General features: G+C 35.6%; 1 protein-coding gene and 1 pseudogene across 1 annotated transcript in view; both read left to right on the forward strand.

The window, feature by feature from the left end:
• Window positions 1-15,454, forward strand: part of SYDE2 (synapse defective 1, Rho GTPase, homolog 2 (C. elegans)) — a 47,956-nt gene extending 32,502 nt beyond the window's left edge. Inside the window, exons 5-7 of the mRNA XM_008587709.1 lie at window positions 4,241-4,422; window positions 7,272-7,503; window positions 13,066-15,454. Of these exons, the coding sequence (XP_008585931.1) occupies window positions 4,241-4,422; window positions 7,272-7,503; window positions 13,066-13,565 (914 nt within the window). The 3' untranslated portion in view covers window positions 13,566-15,454. The remainder of the gene's footprint in view (window positions 1-4,240; window positions 4,423-7,271; window positions 7,504-13,065) is intronic.
• Window positions 15,455-15,665: 211 nt separating this feature from the next.
• On the forward strand, window positions 15,666-16,691 carry LOC103603213 (annotated as a pseudogene).
• Window positions 16,692-23,678: the final 6,987 nt, after the last annotated feature.

Consider the following 23,678-nt stretch of genomic DNA (forward strand, 5'->3'; position numbering starts at 1 on the left):
GCAGTCACGAAAAAAGACAAAAAGGGGAAAAATAAATAAATAAATAAAATAAATGTTGAATGTTCATCTTTAAAGAAAAGTCCCTACTTTGATCCCATTTCTCCCCTGCCCTCCCCATTCTTCTAAGTTTTTCAACTTCTCTCAAGCCCAGATTTCTTGAACAGGTTGTCTCTATTTCTTTCTTTTTTCTCTATTTCTTTAATGCCCATTTACTTCCTAACTATAACTGCAGCCTGATTTCAGTGTCCTTTATTCGCCTGAAACTGTGCTTGCCAAGGATGCTGACTTCCTTTTCTGGTGAACATTTTTTGGTCCTTCTTTTAAATTGACTCTAGATCATTGTTTCCTATACCTAGTTACAGAAACCCACTGCCTTAGGATCACCAGAAGAATTTGTTAAAAAGACAGGTACCTGAGCCGTGGCCCCTGGAGATTATGACTTAGTAGGGCTAGCATAGGGCTTCAGAATCTAATTTTTAAAAGTTCCTCAGTGTGCAGCCAGTTTTGAGAAACTCTGCTTTCCATAGTACTTAACACCATTCTTGTCTAAGCTAGCTATTGATGGCTGTCATTTGACACCACAGACTCGTTCTTGAAACATTTTTTTCCTTGACTTCCTTGGCAGCATATTTACCATTCTCCTTGCACCCCCAACCCCGCCTCTTCTCACCACACATATGTCCTTTGCCATTCTTCCTTCGGAAGATCCTCTTCCCTGATAACCCCTTAAAAGTTGATGTTCTTCAAGGTTATTTGCTAGGCCCTCTCTTATCACTGTCTATGCCTCCCTGATAATCTCAAGGTTGTCAAAAACAAGGTTCCAGTTATCATCTTTAAGTTGATCATTCCCAGATCTGTGTCTCCAGTCATCTCTTCCTGAGCCTCAGATTTTTATGTCCAGCAGCCTCAAATATCCTATAGATAACTTTAGCTCAGTATATTCAAAATGAAACTCTTCTCTCCCCTAAAATGTGGTTTTCCTCCTTTGTTCCCTATTTCAAGTAATGTCACTAGTATCCACCTCGATGCTCAAATCCTAAACCTAGGAAAGAAACATTCTTCTTCTTCCTTTTCCCTCAAAACTACAAATGTGTTTTCAACTTACCAGTCTTGTTTTGGGAATTTATCCTACAGACCTAGAAAGTGATGATGTACAGTGTTCTCATTGTTTAGGAATAACAGAAGATTAGAAACAATTCAATATCCATCTGTAGGGGACTGGATAGATAAAACTGGATCCATTCTTGATGTGGCTGTGAAGATGATTGAGGAAGCTATGTACTGAAGAGATCTCAAGGATATGATGTTAAATGACAAAGCAAGAAACAACAGGACATATATGCTATCATTTATGAAATAAAGAGAGACAAGTCATATTTATATTTGCATAAACACACTAGAAAGATGCATTATGAATCATGTTACTATTACACTTTTTAAAATTATCAGATTGGAAGCTTTCTATATGAACATGTTTAAGTTCAAACTAAACTTTCAAACTAGGTGATCAGCTAAACTGAGAGCATCTTCTGAATCAATACTGTATATATTTAGGTTTTTGGTGTCAGAAATAGCTCGTAATTTTCCTTGTGATCACATTCCAGTCTTTAACTAGTATCTCATCTACCTTGCTTATATGCAACAACCACTGCTCTTCCCTGTTTCCTCCACCATAGGTAATATCTCTTGGTTCAGAACCACTTGTAGTGTGTTTGGAACTGACTTTCATGAGTTCTATTATAGTGACAAGCCTGATGTTTTTTGTTCTTGGCTTTTGGTTTTATTTGTTTGGTTTTAGGAATGATTTTTCTTACATATGATAGTGTAGCATTAGAGATTACCTAACCATCCAGTATATCTGCTTAAGACTCATCTCCAGTATTAAAGAAGAAATATATTTATACCTCATATACCTCATTTATTTAGAAGGGCTTTGGACCATTGATACTCTTTCACTATCAATTAAAAGTCTAGAAACTCAAAATTTGTGTAATTGGAATAATTTACCATTAATAGTTAGTTATGTCTTGTTTTCTTAACTTCTGTTTTGCATGCATTTTGTTTTGGTTTTGGCTATTTTTTTTTTTTTTTTTTTTTTTTTTTACAAAAAAAAAAAAAAAACAGAATAAATCTAAAAAACTTTATCATTTCTGTATATGCTTTTAGTCTAGGCATGAATATTCTTTATGGATTTTTAAAGTGTATTGTTTTATTAAAATAATATATTTTTATCATTGAAAAATTGGAAAGAAGAATGTAAAAAAATTGCAATTATCAATATCCAAAGGCAACTATAATTAATATTTTGGTGTGTTTCCTTTCTAGTATTTTTTAAACATGTTAACTGTTTTGGTGTATGAGCTTAGCTTTAAGACTTAAGCAGCCCCATCCCCTGTTATTTTCTCCTTGCCTCTTCCCATTTGCCCTCTCCCAAAAATCTAATCTTGGGACCAGCTTCCTCTGGTATACCTGCAGGAGAGATAGAGGGATGCCTGGGTCTGCAGAACCAGCCTTAGCCTAACTTTCACTGTTATTCTTTAGAACAGAAGGGAAAATAAAAGAAAGATATGGCTGGGCTTGTGCAGATGAGGCCGACTTTGTCTGTCTTTCTTATCATGTGGGGGCAGAAAGTGCAAGGATGAGTAAGTAGAAACTTTAAGCCTGGTAACTTTATTCACTGGTTTACTGTGGCCCCCTGAATGTCCTGTGCAAGCCTCCTCCTTTGGGTAGAGGGAGGGGAACAGCTGAAGAGTGCTGAGGCAGAAGGGTGGGGTAAAGCAGGAGGGGGTGGTGAAGAAGTGGAATATTCCCTCCCCAACCCTAGGTAAAATTCTAAGTGCCACTTTACTTATGAGTTAAGAAATGAGTGTCAGAAAATTGAAGTCACTTGTCCAAAGTTATGTGGCTTTTGTGTTGTAGTCTGTCATGTGAATTTAGGTCTTTCTGATCCTAAAGTCCACTGGATAGATAAAACTGGATCCATTCTTGATGTGGCTGTGAAGATGATTGAGGAAGCTATGTACTGAAGAGATCTCAAGGATATGATGTTAAATGACAAAGCAAGAAACAACAGGACATATATGCTATCATTTATGAAATAAAGAGAGACAAGTCATATTTATATTTGCATAAACACACTAGAAAGATGCATTATGAATCATGTTACTATTACACTTTTTAAAATTATCAGATTGGAAGCTTTCTATATGAACATGTTTAAGTTCAAACTAAACTTTCAAACTAGGTGATCAGCTAAACTGAGAGCATCTTCTGAATCAATACTGTATATATTTAGGTTTTTGGTGTCAGAAATAGCTCGTAATTTTCCTTGTGATCACATTCCAGTCTTTAACTAGTATCTCATCTACCTTGCTTATATGCAACAACCACTGCTCTTCCCTGTTTCCTCCACCATAGGTAATATCTCTTGGTTCAGAACCACTTGTAGTGTGTTTGGAACTGACTTTCATGAGTTCTATTATAGTGACAAGCCTGATGTTTTTTGTTCTTGGCTTTTGGTTTTATTTGTTTGGTTTTAGGAATGATTTTTCTTACATATGATAGTGTAGCATTAGAGATTACCTAACCATCCAGTATATCTGCTTAAGACTCATCTCCAGTATTAAAGAGGAAATATATTTATACCTCATATACCTCATTTATTTAGAAGGGCTTTGGACCATTGATACTCTTTCACTATCAATTAAAAGTCTAGAAACTCAAAATTTGTGTAATTGGAATAATTTACCATTAATAGTTAGTTATGTCTTGTTTTCTTAACTTCTGTTTTGCATGCATTTTGTTTTGGTTTTGGCTATTTTTTTTTTTTTTTTTTTTTTTGATGGCTGGCGGTATGGGGATCTGAACCCTTGACCTAACACCACACTCTAGGCCAGCCCTGTTTTGCATGCATTTAGAGGAGTTTTTTATAGGGTGGCTGAATCAATAGTATCAAGAATAGCTTACTTTATGATTAACAAACCTAATATGTATGGTAATTGGAAAATTTTTGTGTTCATTTTTAGCATGCTTTCAAAATAAAAATTCATTTACTAAAGCAACTTAAAAGGATGCAAAATGCTTATGTTTTGTTATAATACTTTCTATGTTGTTGCTTTTATTGTTTTCAGAATATTAAAAGTTAGCTGTAATAATACTTAAAAAAATTTTTTTTAATTCACCATAGTTCTTTATTTCACTCTGAAGACCAATTGCCAATTGTCTGGTTTGTTTTCTAAAGGTGTTCTTAAGGATTATTTAAGAGAACTTCCTTCTCCTCTGATAACAAAGCAGCTTTATGAGGCTGTATTAGATGCAATGGCAAAAAGTCCTTTGAAAATGTCATTAAATGGTTGTGAAAATGACCCAAGTGATTCTAAGTACACTGTTGACCTGCTGGACTGTCTGCCTGATGTTGAGAAGGTAAGCATAATTGTTGCATGTTTTTCCTAAAAGCCAGCTAGTATAATCCAAAGCAACACACAATTTTTTAGGTATTTGACATTTGTGTCATTCATGGCTTTAGGATCTGTCTTTACTGCTTTTTAAACAACATAAATCTAGAAATGCTTCTTAAACAGAATAAATCTAGGGCCGAGCCTGTGGCGCACTTGGGAGAGTTCGGCGCTGGGAGCGCGGCAGCGCTCCTGCCACGGGTTCGGATCCTATATAAGGATGACTGGTGCACTCACAGCGCTCAGTGGCTGAGCAAGGTGCGCCGGTCTCAAAAAGGACAAAAAAAAAAAAAAAAAAGAATAAATCTAAAAAACTTTATCATTTCTGTATATGCTTTTAGTCTAGGCATGAATATTCTTTATGGATTTTTAAAGTGTATTGTTTTATTAAAATAATATATTTTTATCGTTGAAAAATTGGAAAGAAGAATGTAAAAAAAATTGCAATTATCAATATCCAAAGGCAACTATAATTAATATTTTGGTGTGTTTCCTTTCTAGTATTTTTTAAACATGTTAACTGTTTTGGTGTATGAGCTTAGCTTTAAGACTTAAGCAGCCCCATCCCCTGTTATTTTCTCCTTGCCTCTTCCCATTTGCCCTCTCCCAAAAATCTAATCTTGGGACCAGCTTCCTCTGGTATACCTGCAGGAGAGATAGAGGGATGCCTGGGTCTGCAGAACCAGCCTTAGCCTAACTTTCACTGTTATTCTTTAGAACAGAAGGGAAAATAAAAGAAAGATATGGCTGGGCTTGTGCAGATGAGGCCGACTTTGTCTGTCTTTCTTATCATGTGGGGGCAGAAAGTGCAAGGATGAGTAAGTAGAAACTTTAAGCCTGGTAACTTTATTCACTGGTTTACTGTGGCCCCCTGAATGTCCTGTGCAAGCCTCCTCCTTTGGGTAGAGGGAGGGGAACAGCTGAAGAGTGCTGAGGCAGAAGGGTGGGGTAAAGCAGGAGGGGGTGGTGAAGAAGTGGAATATTCCCTCCCCAACCCTAGGTAAAATTCTAAGTGCCACTTTACTTATGAGTTAAGAAATGAGTGTCAGAAAATTGAAGTCACTTGTCCCAAGTTATGTGGCTTTTGTGTTGTAGTCTGTCATGTGAATTTAGGTCTTTCTGATCCTAAAGTCCGTGCTATTCACATCCTGTCAATTGAGGTGGCATAATATCCCATTGAGTGGATTTGACATACATAAAGTTATGTGGCTTTTGTGTTGTAGTCTGTCATGTGAATTTAGGTCTTTCTGATCCTAAAGTCCATGCTATTCACATCCTGTCAATTGAGGTGGCATAATATCCCATTGAGTGGATTTGACATACATTATCACTATTCTTTTTTGTATAATATTTAGATTTTGAACCTATTTGTATATATGTACACAGAAATTTTTTTTTCAGTTAGAATTATTTAGAATCTCAGAAGTAGAATTGTTCATTTAAATGATGTGAACATTTTAAGACTCTTAATACATATTTTCATACTACTTTTCAAAGGGGACACGACAATTACACTTTTTGGCTCATCTCATTTAGTAAACGAAGAAAAGGTATCTTATTTCAAGTTGCATTTCTTTGTTTGCTATTGAGATTGACCCTAATATATTTAACCAGGTGTGGTGTTGTATGGGTGTATATGTTGTTCATAGTCACAATATGCTGATAATAGCCTTAAGAGGTTAATGTATAAGTGGAGTTCCACTTGTGTTAGGAAATACATTGTGAATGAAAAAGAGGAACAAATAATATGGTTTACATATTTGAATTATTTTATTTAAAATATTCGTTATAGTCTTCTTTAGCTTTTATTCCTTCTTCATTCCTTCCCTTTACAGCCAAACATTGAAAGGATGTTTATCCCGGCTGTCATCACTTCACCACTCATTCACTACTCAACACACTGTAATCTGACTTCCTACCTCATCTCTCTGGACTTGTTCTTGCCAAGGTTACTAATGACCTTCTAATCACCAAATCCAATTGTCACTTTTGGCTCCAAAAATAATGTCATTTTGATCTCTTCTTTATTTTTAAGATTTAAAAATTACAGTTTTTAATTAGCATTCATTTCTTCAATACACTTTATGAAGAAATTACATATGCTACTACTTCAAAAAACATCATTCCTTTCCATAATTGCTTAAACCTAAATAACCATTTTCACTTTTTGAGCTACTTCCTCTTACTAGTTTCTTTAAGGATTAAAAAAATACATATTTTTTCAATAATTTTTTATTTCACATCTAACTGTACTGTTTTCCCTTTTACATGGTTTATCTACTTAAGATATTTATTGGTTAAGAAGCACATTTGTCTTTTAAAAACATGTCTTTAATAATCTCAATCATCAAAAAACCTGACCATGTTCTGAAAAAGTTAGCTTACTGGATTTAAGTATGGTAGTCCCTACTTACAACTACAGGATTTATTTATACTTAAAAAGGAACACTCTTACCCTGATCCCTTTTCTATCAGAGCCTTTTGTTATAATGCCAGAGGAGGAAAGAGAGGAAAGAGTTAATGATGCATTTTCCTAGGGACTCCAGCTAAAATTTGGAAGGCATTCACAAGCGTTTTATAAAGAGTGTGTACTGAACCATTTAATTGATTAAATTATGTCATTGGAACATAATTTAGGTCCTGTGTAATGTTTCTATATAAACATATATTCCAGGTTCCAAACATCCAACTTATGAACAAACTTTCGAAACAATCCTTTTAAAAGTGACAGGATGCCTATTTATATTTTCTGCTATAAATTGTGTCCTTGAATTTGTCCCTGTGTGATTATATTAAGTGAGATTTAATTTAATTTAGGCAACTCTAAAGATGTTGTTGGACCATTTGAAATTGGTGGCTTCTTATCATGAAGTGAACAAAATGACCTGCCAGAATTTGGCCGTGTGCTTTGGACCAGTGTTATTAAGTCAGAGGCAAGAGACTTCCACCCATAACAACAGAGTCTTTACTGATTCAGAAGAACTTGCAAGTGCTTTGGATTTTAAAAAACATATTGAAGTTCTTCATTACTTACTCCAACTTTGGCCAGGTAAATGATTCTATGGAAATATTTGTCTCTTTCAATGGTAGCATGTTTGAATTAGCTAATCATTAAATATGCATGTATACAAGGGTACTTCAAAAAGTTTGTGGAAAAATGGAATTAAAAGATATTGTGAATCTTTCCATGAACTTTTGAAGTACACTTGTAGTTATGAATCAATACCTGCCCTTTAGATTTTTCCATTTAAATTTACTGCCTTTGCTGATAACATTGTGGACATATAAATCAATGTACCATTTTGGATTTGCTTAGATCTGGATCTGAATCCTAGTTGTGCCACTTATTGACAGTCTGACCTTGGGCAAGTTCCTTAACATCTTAGAGCCTCAGTATTATCTGTTGTCATATGGACTTAATAACATGTTTATAGACTTTATATGAGGATTAAATAAAAAATTATGTATGGTGCTCGGCATAGCTCTTGGCACACAATAGATTCTCAGTAAATATCAATTTCTTTACTCTTTTCATTTTTAGTTCCACTGTTATGAAGCAGAGTTCATTTTCTTTTTAAATCACTTCCTCCTGACATCTTTACTGTATTCATAGTCATTCTTCATATTATCCCAGCTTGAACTGGTACTTATCTGATCTTGCCATCTTTCTTATCCATCCCTTATTCCAGTCAATAACTACAGGCTGGCAATTATTTTCCTAGAAATGTATCTCTTATATAGTTTCAGAGCTAAAAGGAATATGTATTGAATTAGATGTTCTCTGAAGGATCCTGTATTTAAGTTCCAAAATTTTCTTATCCTATAGTAACCCCTCGCCCCACACCACATTGGACCAAACGTGAAAGTACTTAAATAATTAGCATAGAGCACAGTAGTAAGAGTGCGTGGAGTCAGGCTTGGATTCAGATCTGGACTGTGGCACTTGACAGTAGGGTGGGCTCAGGCAAATTCCTTAACTTCTCTTTAAGCCTCTGTTTTCTTCTCTCTAAATAGTGCCTACCTTGGGGTTGCTATAAAGATTGTGATAAAGCATCTAAAACAATGAGCAAAGTGTTTAGCAGAGTGAGCCCTCAGTAAATGTTGTTTGCTACTCTTTTATTGATATATATGAGAAGAAAAGACGAATGAATGCACAAATGAATGCTTGATTCTTTTAAAATAAATCTAATTAATTTTAGAAAGTGAATTAAAAATTAATTTAATAAAATTCTCAACTTTTAAATTTGGAAAGTTAAAGTTTTTACCCCTTTCTTTTAAACACAAGCTTAAAAAATTACTTCTAATTTTTATTTTAACTTAATTAGAATGTATTTTAGTTATTTTAAAATCCTGAATCAAGATTCTGTGGGTAATTGGGCTAATTTTAGCATTTAGTGTCCAACGTAAGGGATGTTTGAAATTAAAGTTTTAAGTGTGTGCTTCCTAATTTTTTCTAGAACTGCTTTAATTCTAGTAAATATCAGGAATTTGGGAGACAGCCGTCTTATCATTATAATCACAAATGAAAGCTTGCTTCCCTGGAGATACCATTACACTTACTATCAGTACCTGAGTTGTTTGTCATTAATTCTGTATCAAAGGTTAATGTCATTTCATTATTTTGTAATAGCCACCTAAGTTTTGTGTTTGGGAGCAAAAAGTTAATTTTTATCCTGTGATATAGAAAAAGCAGGTTCAAATTTCATATTCACTGTATTTTTTTAAAAATTTACTTCTCAATATACATTGTAATTGATTTCCATGCCCCTTTACTGTATGATACCTTTTTCCAAAGATTTGTGATGTTGATTTTAAAAATAACTGTTTCTTTTTCTATAAGCTGTTATTTTTCTTTAGTTGTAGTACCTCAGACAAATGGCAGAAAAGGGTGGAAGGATAGGAAGACAGAACAATTAGTTTGCCCTCTAAATCACCTGCTATTCGATTCAAGAAAAGGCAGAAATCAAGTAGATGTGGTGCAGTTACTGAGCCTAAGAAAGTTGATGCTGACATAGAGAATGTGGTGAGGACTGGGCCAAAGCATATCAACTCAGTGAATGTCTATCTTCATGCATTCAATAAAAGGTTTTGGCTTTTCTTGCTATGTATATCTTATTTTTCTTTTTGAAATTTCCCCCATTCCAAAGTTAGAAAGAGTTGCACCTCCCTTTTCACTTTTTAAACTTTTTGTTTTGTGGGGTTTTCTTGTTTTTTGATTTTAGGCATGAAGATAATTTGCTTTGAAAATGTGATTTCTGTTTGAAAAATCATGTCTTCAGAGTAATAGGTTAGAACTCTAGCATATCAGCACTAGAAGGTAAAAATCATACCTATAGCTAACAGTTTTCAGATTGTCTTGCACCAAGCCATGAGGTTCTTTGGAAGTGGCTTTGGGGCCAGATTGGCAAAGGGTACAAAATGGAAACACATTTCCCTTTTGACCAGAACAGTCTTTTCATCTTTCTTATGTATTGTTTTTCACGAAAATTTTTCTATTAAAAATAAGTTTGCTGTTTTAAGAAGAAGACAGTTGGCCCTTCGTATGTGTGGGTTCTGTACCTGCAGATCCAACCAACTGCAGGTCAAAAATATTTTTAAAAACTGCAATAAAAAATAATAATACAACAATAAAAAGTAATACAAATTTTAAAAACCATACAGTATTACAACTATTTACCTAGTGTTTACACTGTATTAGGTATTATAAGTAATCTAGAAATGATTTAAAGTATACAGGAGGGTGTGTACAGGTTATGTGCAAATACTACATGACGTTATATCAGAACCTTGAGCATCTTGGATTTTGGTATCCTGGGGGGTCCTGAAACCAGTCTCCCTCACCTCCCTCATAATGAGGGATGGCTGTACTGAAAATTACTGATAGGCCATCCTATCACTTTACAAATGGGAAAATAGATTTAGGTAGAGTATAACTCCTAGATCTTTGCTATGCCACATTTTCTATGATGAATAGATTTGGGACAGGATTTTTGGAAATTATATCAATTTTTCGCTAATCCTCATTATTTCAATTTTCTCACTAGATTGTAAATTTATGAATAGATTTGGGACAGGATTTTTGGAAATTATATCAATTTTTCGCTAATCCTCATTATTTCATTTTTCTCACTAGATTGTAAATTTTGTGATGTCAGGGATTATATTTTTGCTCACCCTTATATACCTGGGTCCTAGCTATATGCTCAATATATTTCTGTTTAATAAGGTATTATACTATAGATAAAAGGCATTTTCTCACTAGATTGTAAATTTTGTGATGTCAGGGATTATATTTTTGCTCACCCTTATATACCCCGGTCCTAGCTATATGCTCAATATATTTCTGTTTAATAAGGTATTATACTATAGATAAAAGGCTGATAAAGTGGTGATTAAAAAACAAATCTATTGGTAGAAAACAAGATAAGGAAAAATTAAGTTTCTTAGTACATTACATTACATTTCAGCATTATATTATAGACTGAATTTTTTATCTCGTTCTGTTGAAGTTGAGTGGTCAACAGTAGTGGGGAAACTACAACTTTTCTTTTGGGGTTAAAATTAGTCATTTTCTCTGCATATTTAATAGGAAACTCTTCCAGCATCAGTAATTTAAAAGTCCCAGTGATATTGATTTTTCAGAAATTGAAGTTTTAGTCTAAAAGATATAAAATATCAGTTTAATTGGCTTCTTAAATATTTTCCAAGAAAATATACAAAAATAATGTTTGAATAGGGTCTTGGCTAAAAACAAACTTAAGCAACTAGAAACAAAATGAATCTGGGTTTTTTAAGCAAATGTCAGAAAATACAGGCAAAATTAGACAAGCTTAAGACAGAGAGTCAAAATATATATATAGTTGGATCAGACCACATGACCTTAAGGTTAGCAGAGTACTGTAATTGATTGGTGAAAACAACAAGCATGACAGTTAAGTGCTAAGAACAGTAATAGCACAGAGAATGAAGGGAAAAATCGAGGAGACAGTGGAGATGAGCAGCTAGAGGAGAAAAAGGAATATGAATAATTAAACAGTGGGAAAACTCAGATATCCATTCTTCAATTACAGCAGTTAATGGCATGGAACATTCTATATTAATATTGACATTAAAGATCAATTTATTTATTTATTTATTTATTTTTAAAAGATGACCGGTAAGGGGATCTTAACCCTTGGCTTGGTGTTGTCAGCACCACGCTCAGCCAGTGAGCGAACCGGCCATCCCTATGTGGGATCCGAACCCAGGGCCTTGGTGTTATCAGCACCGCACTCTCCTGAGTGAGCCACGGGCCGGCTCCTTAAAGATCAATTTAAAGTAAATATCCTACCTTTATTTTCTAGAAAGTTTTAAATCAAGAACTGTTAACTATCTATAATGATATATAATAACCATCATAAAAATGTAATAGAAATGTTAAAAACATACCTATATATAGTTATCAAGTACTCTAATAAAATCTAAGTAAAAAAATTATTTGGTCTCTAAAAAGTGTTATGAATATCACTGTAAATCTGAAAAACTAGAACCATATACATTTGTGTAGTTTTCAATTGTCTTATTTTGTACAATAGCAAATAAGCATTCATTATATGCTGAACAGTGTGAAGTTGGTGTGTTAGCACTGATTTATGTTCCCTCTGTCTTAGTGAAGGGAAGTATAAATGGAGAGGCACTTATTAATGGAGAATAAACAAGCGGAAAGAGAAAGTTATTATGGATAATCTTTAATAGTTGTGTCTCAGTATTTCAAATTAAATCCATTTTATATACAGAAGAGCCTTAGACAAATATTTTGTTCCATATACACAACAGAGTAAGCAGTACAGCCTGGGTTTGTAATGAAGTGTAATATGTGTCTCTGTGGTAATCTTCCATGTGGCCAGCACAATGAAATCTCTCAGAAGAAATTAGTCTTAATATGGGGAATGTTATTTGGGATTGTTAAATACCTAACCACAATGGGAAAATAAAATATCTGTACTATTTTCAGGCAATAAATGAAGACAATTAGTAGCTAATGCTGTATAATCAAACTCAGGTAACAAGTGGTCAAGTCTAGTCTTCACGCATTTTATCAAAGTGAAATTTGGGCTGCTTAGTAAATTATGACACTGCTGCTAATAGAATCGCAGAAAAGCCCACAAAGGTCAGAACTTTTAGAGTGATCCCTTTAGATGCCTTTGCCTCATTTAGATGTTTGCAGACAAAGGAGATTTTTGTTTTGTTTTGTTTGCACACCAACATGCCTTGCCTGCTTTTTGCTATAGCTTTTAATTTAGGAGAAGCTACCAGCTTAGCTACTGTTTGGATTATAGCTAGATAATAATTAACTTGCACAGAAAGTTAATCAACATTGGAAATTTGATTTGTTTTGGGATGTTATGATATAGCATGAATTAGCGCCACTGAACATTCTACTAGCTTCTATCCCTAATCTTGATTATGTCTGGTGATAGAAAAATAATTATGGAATGCTTTCTTTTGATAGTGTGCATGTCCTTGTTTTAATGCATGTTTGTAGTTGATTATTAAATAGCTTATCTTTAGCTCTGTTTTTTAAGGCCAGCTGGATAACTGTCACTAAAGCAAATTTATTGTTCATTTCTAGTGCAACATTTAACTGTCAAAGAATCAACAGACAATTTGTTCCCAGAGCAGAAGTCTTCTTTGAATTATTTGAGGCGGAAGAAAGAAAGACCTTACATGTTAAATTTGGGTGGCACTGATTCATCAGGAGTACTTAGGCCAAGGCAAACCAGATTAGACAGTCCACTTAGCAATCGTTATGCAGGAGACTGGAGCAGCTGTGGAGAAAACTACTTTTTAAATTCAAAAGAAAATTTAAATGATGTGGATTATGATGATGTCCCTTCAGAAGATAGAGAAAATGGAGAAGATTATAGCAAAATGGATGGGCCAGAAATAATGATTGAACAGCCAATTCCCATGTCCAAAGAGTGCACATTTCAGACATATTTAACAATGCAGACAATTGAGTCCACAGTAGATCGAAAAGTTAATCTGAAAGATCTACAAGAAAGTATTGATACTTTGATTGGAAATCTGGAACGTGAGCTCAAGAAAAACAAGCTTAGTATGAGTGTTTGATATTGAGGGTTTTTATTTGATCTCTCATAATGTCTTGAAGTTTCAAATCAATTTTTCTCTCTTTCCTTGTATGTCCCACAGTGATGTTTTTATTTTTTTACTGTTGAAATCTTAAACTAATTTCTAATAAGTTCATGTGATTCAATTAAAAACATTATTCTTTAATATAATTTTTACTTATTAGAAAATTTTTCTGGGGGTAAAGATAACTCGGACTTCTTGGGATATTTTAATAAATTTTGCCAATTCTATGGAGATAACTTTCAAATGCACTTATAAGATTCAGATAAGTTATTAGCCCTCAAGGTTTTTATACTTTAAGGAACCGCTTTTCTGTAGCTGAGACATATGTTCCTTGTAGAGCAATGTTGCAACTGCTCAGTGTGATTTGCAGTATGAATCCTTACACACTGCAGTGTCATTTGGTCACATTTCATTTGCAATGCAAATGCTGCTATAAGAAAACATTTTTATAAATAAAAGTAAATTTGTAAAATTAATGTATTCTGTATTAACATTAGTAATTATTTAAACTTATAAAAATTAAATATTTTTATAATCCTGAAAATATGTATATATTTATAAGTGCGTATAAGTATTAGAATGGGGGGAGGGGTTGACTGTGGAATCACATGTATTTTTAAAGTATATATGTCATGAGGCCAAAATTATTAGCTTAAAATGTCTTTTTCAGGGTAAGGACATTTAAGTTGAGGAGTTACATAAAAACGCTTGAACAAAAATACTCTAGAAGCATCTGAATAGAAATAATAGACTTTCTTTTTTTGATTCACAGATAGTCACAATATCCCCTGTGAAAAGGCGTCTTTTAAATTAAAATCCTGTAACTCCTTAAGGGATTAAGTGCCCATATCTCTGCACTGGTGACTTGGATTAAAGAAATCTAAATCTATTCTATGCAATTTTGTATTTGCTTTAAGTATTTATTTGTAGTGGTACATTTAATACAGTTACTTTATAATTAAAGCCATTCGTTTCTAAAAAATTATCTTGCCGGCATACTACATGTTATTATTGATTTTTAAAAATTAACTTATTTTTGCTAAGTATATCTATAATGTAGTCATTATAGCAGTCACAACAGTGTTTGAAAATGTAAGTTTAGAAGGCTTTTTTATTAAATCGGGATGTATTTTTTAAACTTTTATACTTAGAGAATGTGTAACTTAAAAATTATGAGGGTACTTCAGAATGTTTGTGGAAAAACAGAATCTTTTAAATAATGCAACTATTTCCATGAACTTTTTGAAGTACCCTCATATACATAAAATTTAAATGACCAACTTTAAGGTATAGCAGCCATTAAAAAAACTGACTTTCTGATGTTTTTCTAAATATTAAACTATTACTATGCAAATATACATTGGTAAAGAGATACCTTGTTATTTAATTTGAAAACCATTGTGAAAAAACAGAACTATTTTTATATAAAATTTTCGGTTTTTAAAGCTTTGTGTAATAACTCAGAATACCAAAAGAATATGTGACAGATATATGTATTGAATAAACAGTCAAAAGAAAGTACTTTTAAATGTTTTGTAGGAAGACTGTCTGTTTTCTTCCTTTTGTTTGCCATATGATATATATTGTATGAATTGAATAAGTTGTTCCAGAAATGTAAAAATTTTATTAAAATATTATAACTTTGGTGTCATGCTATTATCATAATGATTTTAAAGATCACTTATTTTAATGTCTTTTTTAAACAAAGGTGTTAGAGTATTGGGCCATCATGTATTATCCATAACTATATATAATAACATTTATCTGTCCAAAATTGAATTTTCCAGAATCTGAAATACTTTAAGGACCATGCTTATATTATTATATTATTTTGGATGAGAATAAAGTTAATTTCTACCATCTTAGAGAATTCTAAATATTTTTTGTTGTCTAATTACTGAGTCATAACTATAAACCCCTTTTATTGCTGCACCCAAAGTGCTGAGTAAGCTTAAATGCCTTTACTTCCAATGGTCTTTCTCTTCAAATCTTTTTTGACGGTTGGATCCTGGCAGCAGCTGCATGGTTCCTGTCTTCTCTGGTTCTCCTTGCCACCTCCCTTTCGCTTCGGGAAACATGGCCTCTGGTGTGGCTGTCTCTGATGGTATCATCAAGGTGTTCAATGATATGAAGGTGTGCAACTCATCAACACCAGAAGAGGTGAAGTGCAAGAAGGTGGTGCTCTTCTGCCTTAGCGAGGACAAGAAGAACATCATCCTGGAGGACGGCAAGGAGATTCTGGTAGGTGATGTGGGCCAGAGTGTTGACGACCCTATGCCACCTTTGTCAAGATGCTGCCAGACAGGGACTGCCGCTACGCTCTCTATGACGCAACCTATGAGACCAAGGAGAGCAAGGAGGAGGGCCTGGTGTTTATCTTCTGGGCTCCTTAATCTGCACCCCTTAAGAGCAAAATGATCTATGCCAGCTCCAAGGATGCTATCAAGAAGAAGCTGACAGGGATCAAGCATGAATTACAAGCAAACTGCAACGAGGAGATCAAGGACTGGTGCACCCTGGCAGAGAAGCTGGGGGGCAGCACTGTCATTTCACAACAGCAGCAAGCCTTTGTGAGCCCCCTCCAGCCCCCTGCCTGGATCATCTGGCAGCCTCAGACCTGCTCTTGGGGGCTGCAGGTTGCCCCCTTGTCAAGGACTGGTGCACCCTGGCAGAGAAGCTGGGGGGCAGCACTGTCATTTCACAACAGCAGCAAGCCTTTGTGAGCCCCCTCCAACCCCCTGCCTGGATCATCTGGCAGCCTCAGACCTGCTCTTGGGGGCTGCAGGTTGCCCCCTTCCTACCAGATGAGGGGCGGGAGGGATTCCATCAAGGGGAGGGCAATCCTTTCACCCCAGTTGCCAAAAAGCTTCCTCACCCCCCAGGGCTTCTTCCTCCCTCCATCCCTGATGGTTCTGGCTTTCCCAAACTGCTTTTGATCTTCTGATTCCTCCTGGGTTGAAGCAGACCAAGTTCCCCACAGGCACCCCAGTTTGGGGGAGTGGCTGTATTTCTTTAACAACACCCCTAGTTCCTACCTGTTCCTACCCCTTCCCATGCTGCCAACTTCTAACCACAATAGTGACTCTGTGCTTGTCTGTTTAGTTCTGTGTATGAATGGATTGTTGTGGAGATGACCCCTCCCCATGCTAGCTGGTTCCGTTCTCTTTCCCCTGGTCACGGCCACTCATGGAAGCAAGACCAGTAAGCGACCTTCAATTAAAAATAAAAGAAAAAGACAAAACTCCAATCTTTTTTGAGTTTTTATAATTTCCTGGGAACTTCCTATTCTGTTAGACTGTCATCTGTGTAATATTTTTTAGGATTAAAACAATTTTAATTTTAGTGCATGTACCTGAATAAACATTTTAAACAATCCAGATGGATAGAAAATGAAAGAGTTCCTCCCTGCCATCTACACCAATCCCACTTCTCAGAGGTAACAGCCTGTTTATTGATTTATCATGGAAGTAGTATCTGTTGATTATCCATTATGAATAATAAGCAATTTAGCTCACTCCATTCCTCCTCACCATTTTTGTTGTGTTTTTATTTCTTCTTTTGTTTTCCTTTACAACTTTAATAATCTTTATTTTGGGGTTGGCTGGTTAGTTCAGTTGGTTAGAGCATGGTGCTGGTAACACCAAAGCCCAGGGTTCAATCCCTGTATCAGCTGCCCCAAAACCCCAAAAACAATAAAGAAAGAAATAATTTTTATTTCTTGATCCATTGATTTTAAACCGTCTCTCTTGACTCCTTACCACCGAGGAGATGACTAACTCTATACTTCCCTTCCAAGTCATTACTGCTCTTGATCTAACTTCTGTAAGTTATACTATTAGTTTATATAATCAATAGTTGCATATTATTTTGGGGAACTATACTTATGTTTTTCATTTGTATATTGATTCTAAAAACTGCAAATTAATAACTAGCAGTCACACTAGATTATGCAAAAATATTCACAGATAAACCAGGTGATTTATCTTCTATATAATCAATCCTATATCCTTAAATCTGCACTGATTTAAGCAGAATGTTGTAAGTATAAATATCAAATGGACACATGTAATATTCATCGACTTCTCCAAATCATGCCATGTGTTATTTGCTTCGTGATTGGGTCATGGCTTTTGCAGCTTTTTATTTTTCCTAGAATATTTGCTTTTTTTTTGGCCGAAGAAAAATGCCTTCTGCACTATAACTCTTTTTTTTTTAATCATACTATTGAACTACGAAATTTGTTCAGAGTGCTTTTAGCTCTCATCTTGGGATTCCTGAAGTATATTCGTGTCTTTATTTTTCTTTGACAAAAGAAAAATGTCCTCCTCAGTATAACCCTGAGAATATTTTATGCTTCTTCAACTCCATCAAATTTGGACAAAGTGATTTTTTAGCTGTCATCCTGGAATGTATTTTCTTTGTACTCCTATGTTCTACTTTTTGGGGGGGATCCCATTCTTCCTTGAATTTGTTTTTGTTTGCTGAGGTATATTTACAAGTGCTGTTTTCCCCCTACAAAGGGTGCATGGGAGATAAACTCTGAGTCCTTGTGTGTCTGACAAGCCCTTTATTTCTTGCTCACACTTCATTTTGATTGGACCTTCAGTTCTAGGTTCAAACTCATTTTCCTTCAGAACTTTAAAGGTATTTCACTGTTATCTTCAAGCATCCAGTTTTGCAGTAATTCAGGCTAGAAAGATGGTGATTCAGACTAGGATAGAAGCAATAGAGATAGGGCTGGTGGGTTAGCTCAGTTGGTTAGAGTGCAGCCTTATAGCACCAAGGTCATGGGTTCAGATCTCTGTACTGGCCAGCCGTCCTACCCCCATCCCACACACACCCCAAAAGGAGGCAATAGAGACAGTGACAATGGTTGGATTTGGGGTATATTTTGAAGTTGGAGCTAAAAGAATCTCCTGGTGGACTATGAAAAGATTAGGGCCTGAGCACCTGAAGAATGGAGTTGCCATCAAATGAAATTGAAATGACTACTTATTTTTTAAATGAGTTCTTTGTATTGAATATTGATATGATTAAAATGGTAGTTCTCAAAGTGCCTTACAATGTGCTGTTTACTAATGCTTCTGTACCTGGTGGTGATGCTCATAGAATCACTGCTAGAATAAGAATACAAGAAAGCAAGAATGCTTCATATATGGGGTACTTCAAAAAGTCCATGAAGAAATGGGACTGAAAGATAATAGAAGTCTTTTCATGCACTTTTGAAGACTCTGTGTATGTTTAAGTAAAGTCCACATAATAACTGTCTTTGGAAAATTCCTAATTGTGTAGCTTTCTTTATATTAGGGACCCTAAAGAAACAGTTTTGGGTAGTGGTACGTTTCCTGAAAATAATTTAGTTTCCAGACTATGCGATGACTTTGACAGTTAGGATATTATAATTTAAAAACATTAATTTTTAGGTTCTTGGATATGAAAAGGTCACGTTATGTTTATCAATAACAAATCCTAATTTGACTCTTACTGACCTGAGGACTTTGGTACAAAGAGAAATGCTCTTTTGCTCTTGTCCCTGCCCAGTTTTCATTTTGAATTCAGTGAGGCTTGTATTTGATAAACATTGTGCCGCAAGTCAGAGTTGCATTCTGCCTTAGCCAAAAACTGGCAAGCTCAGGAAGAAATTGAATTTATTGGAAAAATATATCAGAGGGAAGGCTGTTTTTAGGGCACTGAAAATCTCATATTTTCATGTGGGGATGGTTTCATAGGTGTTTACATAACAAGTTGCACACTTAAGATTTGTGGCCTTTATATAAGTCATACACAATTTTTAAAAGTAAATTTTAAAAAGTGTACAAGCAGGAGAAATAGACTTGGAAAATAAACTGAAGCTAAGAGAGGCTAGGTGGTCAGAATGACAGCAATCAGGCCATGCGTGGTTATGGTGCTGCTGTTACTGCCACTGCCACGGAACAACCCCACATACACCACTGGAATTAAATGTAAAGCATCCCTGATTCTGCATCATTCCTGATTCTAAGTCCCTGACAAGCATCAGATTGTACCCCAGCTTCCAGGAATCAGAGAGCAATTAGCTTGCATCATTTCCCCAAAACTTACACATTGGTAAATTCTATGGCTACAAGAAGGGAATTTGGATGCTGAGCAGTCAAAACAGTGACAAATGTTCACCACACTTTCCTAGTCTCTCCAGTTTTCCACTGACCCTGTTACCCCCAAATTGGTGTCTTTCTCACTTCCCACCCCATATCTCAGCCATCAACAGGTCTGAGTGCCATATATCCTGAGACTGTGCACTTCGTCAGTTTGTCACTGCTAACTCCCTAGTCCAAGCAACCTTCATCCTTCAATCTCTTCCTGTTTCATCTCTTTGCTATCACTCCCCCCTCTCCACATGCACAATCCATTCTATTCACAGGAGCTAAAGTAATCTCAAAAAGATAAACCACATCATTTCCTGAGCCTTTCCCCTTGATCCCCGTGCTCTAACAACACTGGGGACCTCGTTTCTGTCCGAGGGTCTTTGCGCTTGCCATCCCTCTATCTGGTAAGCTCTTTATCCAGATCCTACTTGGGTAGCTTTTTGTCATTCATTTCTCTGCTCAAATGTCACTTCAAAGAGGCTGCTCTGAAAACCAAATGAATAGACTGCTCTGAGAATTGGGGGAAGGAGGAGGTGGACACTTCCATTTCTTATAACAAGTAATAAATAGTTATGATGCTCAGCCAGTGAGCGCACCAGCCATCCCTATATAGGATCCGAACCCGTGGCCTCGGTGCTACCCTTGGCATGGTGGTGTCTGCACCATGCTCAGCCAGTGAGCGCACCAGCCATCCTTATATAGGATCCGAACCCGTGGCCTCGGTGCTACCAGCGCTGCACTCTCCCTAGTGAGCCACAGGGCCGGCCCATTATGATGCTCTTTGATTAAACTGTGGACATTTCTAACTTCGGTAAATATTTATATTTTAACCAAACAAGAAGAAAAACTTTAAAAAACTATATCCACACCCACTGTCTCTGTTTGTCTTATTCCCCTGGCATATTTTCATCAAGGCATTTATCACTGTCTAAAATTGCCTTGTTTTATCTGTTTATTATCTATGTCCACCCCTCCAGAATTGTAATCTCCATGGCAGCAAGAACATTTTATATCTAGTTCATTGCCATATACCTAGGGAGTATATCATTGAAGATGTTCAATTAGTTATTATAAATGGATGACTCTAAAGGAATACTCAGAGAAAGGTGGTCTTTTTGCCAGGAAAAGACTAAGGACTATAAAATGCAATGTCTGTGTAACTTCAAAAATGTTCACTCCTGAGTAATAAATTATTTGTGGTTAAGAAATTAATGTGTTTTTTTTAATGTCTTGTGTTTCTTTAGAATTAGAGTGGTTTTTGGTAAATTGGTGACTTAAAAAGTTAATGGTTTGGTAAATTTGTGGTAAATTTTTTGCAGTAACCATTTCCTGCAGAATACAGTAGAAATAGTTATTTAAATAATGTGTATGAAAAGGTACATCCCACCATAAGAAAGGAAGGTCTCTAAGAAAGATTTTGTTAAAATGCATAATTTATTTCTTTCAAATTGTGACCAAAATATGTCCTCTTAATTTGGACCTGATTCGTTTTAGTATGTACTTTTTCTAGAACTGAAAAAAACCTATTTTCCATTTTATTAAAAGAAAATATTTTCATAAACTTGAATGAACCCTGCAAATATAACTCTTCTTTATTAAAAATTATAGCAGAGAAACCACTTTCGGGGACAGGAACCACATTTAATGTTTTTATTTTTCTCAGTGTCAAGAGTTTTGGTTTTTTTTTAAGCAAATGAGAAAAATGCCTAATTATTGCCCCTGGGTTGGGTTAACTTTGTCTTTATTTGTTTGATAAGGCCACTTGACATGCTTTTAATCTTTTGGATTTATCTTGCTTTTTTGCTTAATGGAAGTACAGAGGTAGTGAAAACTTGGTGTTGGCCTCCATATTCTATGTACTTCTCTGTCTGGAAATTCTACTCTTAAAATAAACTCTTCTAGGAGAGTTTAAATTCATCTTTAGAAAAGTGCGATGGATGTTACATCAAGAAAAGGGAAAGCCCCTCGTGTTCAAAATGTTCCTTATGAAAGTTAAGAGACAGCATGCCTACAGCTCACATTTTTTCACAGCTGCAGGTATTGAACAGTGACCACTTTTTCTTGACTTTTGTCAAGATGCAGGTTGCCAGACTGATTGTATCTGTTCTTGCCTAACTTTTCCCCTGCTGTAGTCATTGTAAAACCCACTCTTCAATCTAAGAGCAAGTTAGAATCATAAGGTAAGTGCAAGATGCAGGTTGCCAGACTGATTGTATCTGTTCTTGCCTAACTTTTCCCCCGCTGTAGTCATTGTAAAACCCACTCTTCAATCTAAGAGCAAGTTAGAATCATAAGGTAAGTGAAAACTGCTTGTCTAAACTGGTAGCTAAGAAATGTCAGAGCGTAACATGTCGTCTGTCCAAGGGTATGAATCTGCGTTTGATCTGCACTCTATTCCAATACTTACCTGTAAAGCCAAACAAACTATACATAAAAGAAGCCAAATTAGTGTCTTTTCTCTCAACATTTTATTATAAACACTTTCAAATATAAAGAAAAGCTGAAAATTGTACAATTAACAGCCATATATCTACCATCTTGATTCTATCATTGTAAGCTTTTTACTATATTTGCTTGATCACATAAATGTCCATCATCTGTCTTCTTAGTGCATTTCAAAGTTGCAGGCATCAGTTCACTTCAAAGTTAGTGTCATTTTGGAAGCCAAAAAAATTGAATTGGGGATAAATTTTGTATGATTATAATTAATCTCTAAAAGATTTGGGATGTGAATTCACCACAAATCTTAGGATTCATCACTGTTACAAAGACCTAACTTTACTGTCAATAGCCTCTAAAAAGTAATGAGTATTGAGTATCTCTTGATCCTCTCCACATTACTTTCAGCTGTTCCAGACTACCACCATTCACAGGCAACCTTTACAATTTCTACCATATTGAATTACCAGCTGTAACATTATGTTCTTATTTTCTCTAGAAAGTCCTTTTCTTCAAATAAATATGAAGTAAAACTTTGCTGCCGTAAATGGAAAACCAGTATCATTTGTCATAAATAAGTTAAGCACAGGGGTTTTCTAATACACTAAAATAAATTCATAACTATTAATTAAAATGTATGTTCTATGTACAGTTGTGTACACCTTGGCATTTGTACCACATTTTAGGATATACTGAGATATAATCTCTATCCTTCCCCCTTTTCCTATCATATATTGGGACACAAGAGAAGTCAAGCCTGCAATGGAAATTGGACATATAGATAACACCAGGCTATTCTCTCTTTAAGGGACAAATAAAATACTTGCCCAAATACCATCTGGAGCTGGTGATGGAGGGCCGACTACAGCAGGGACAGGGACAGTCCATCTGCAGCCTGTCTGAGATTGTGTCTCAAGTACGGCTCATTCTTCATGAGCCTTGTAGGCCCCACATTGGCAGGAATAGAGCCAAAGCCCGATCCTTGCAGCCTGAACTTCGGCCTTGGGGGCTTCTCAATGCTGTCGCCCTGACCACATTTTCTTTTTCATCTTGTTTCCTCTCACACTTCTAACCCTTCCCTACCAGCGTATCTTCCCCTGAACTAACTCTTCATTAACATAGGGATGGTGGGAGACCAACACACACATCTATCTTTCCTTCTTGAGATTAGAAACCAAGACACAGGAGCCAGACACATGGAGATCAAAATACCAGATTGACTACTGATAAAAGTAAGAAGGAGAACATGGCTATGGCCAAGGGAGCTTCTTTGTACCTCCCCTGTGAGCTGATCATTCCCACCCAGTCACTGGCAGAGTTAGTAAAGAGCAGGCCTCTCCTGGCAGGGGCAGAACCTGTCAGTGCTATAAAAAATTATATACCAACAGTCTGTGTGGTAAGAGAATGCAGAAGCCACCCAGCCCAGCATGCTCAAGTCCTTCTCAATTCCCCACTCAGATGAGTCTTCTTTGAGACTTGGAGAGCAGTAAGTGAGGGGGGCAGAGAAAAGCTAGGAGTGATCCTC

Source organism: Galeopterus variegatus, unplaced genomic scaffold (genome assembly GCF_000696425.1).
Source record: "Galeopterus variegatus unplaced genomic scaffold, G_variegatus-3.0.2 Scaffold4503, whole genome shotgun sequence".
Lineage (NCBI taxonomy): Eukaryota > Metazoa > Chordata > Mammalia > Dermoptera > Cynocephalidae > Galeopterus > Galeopterus variegatus.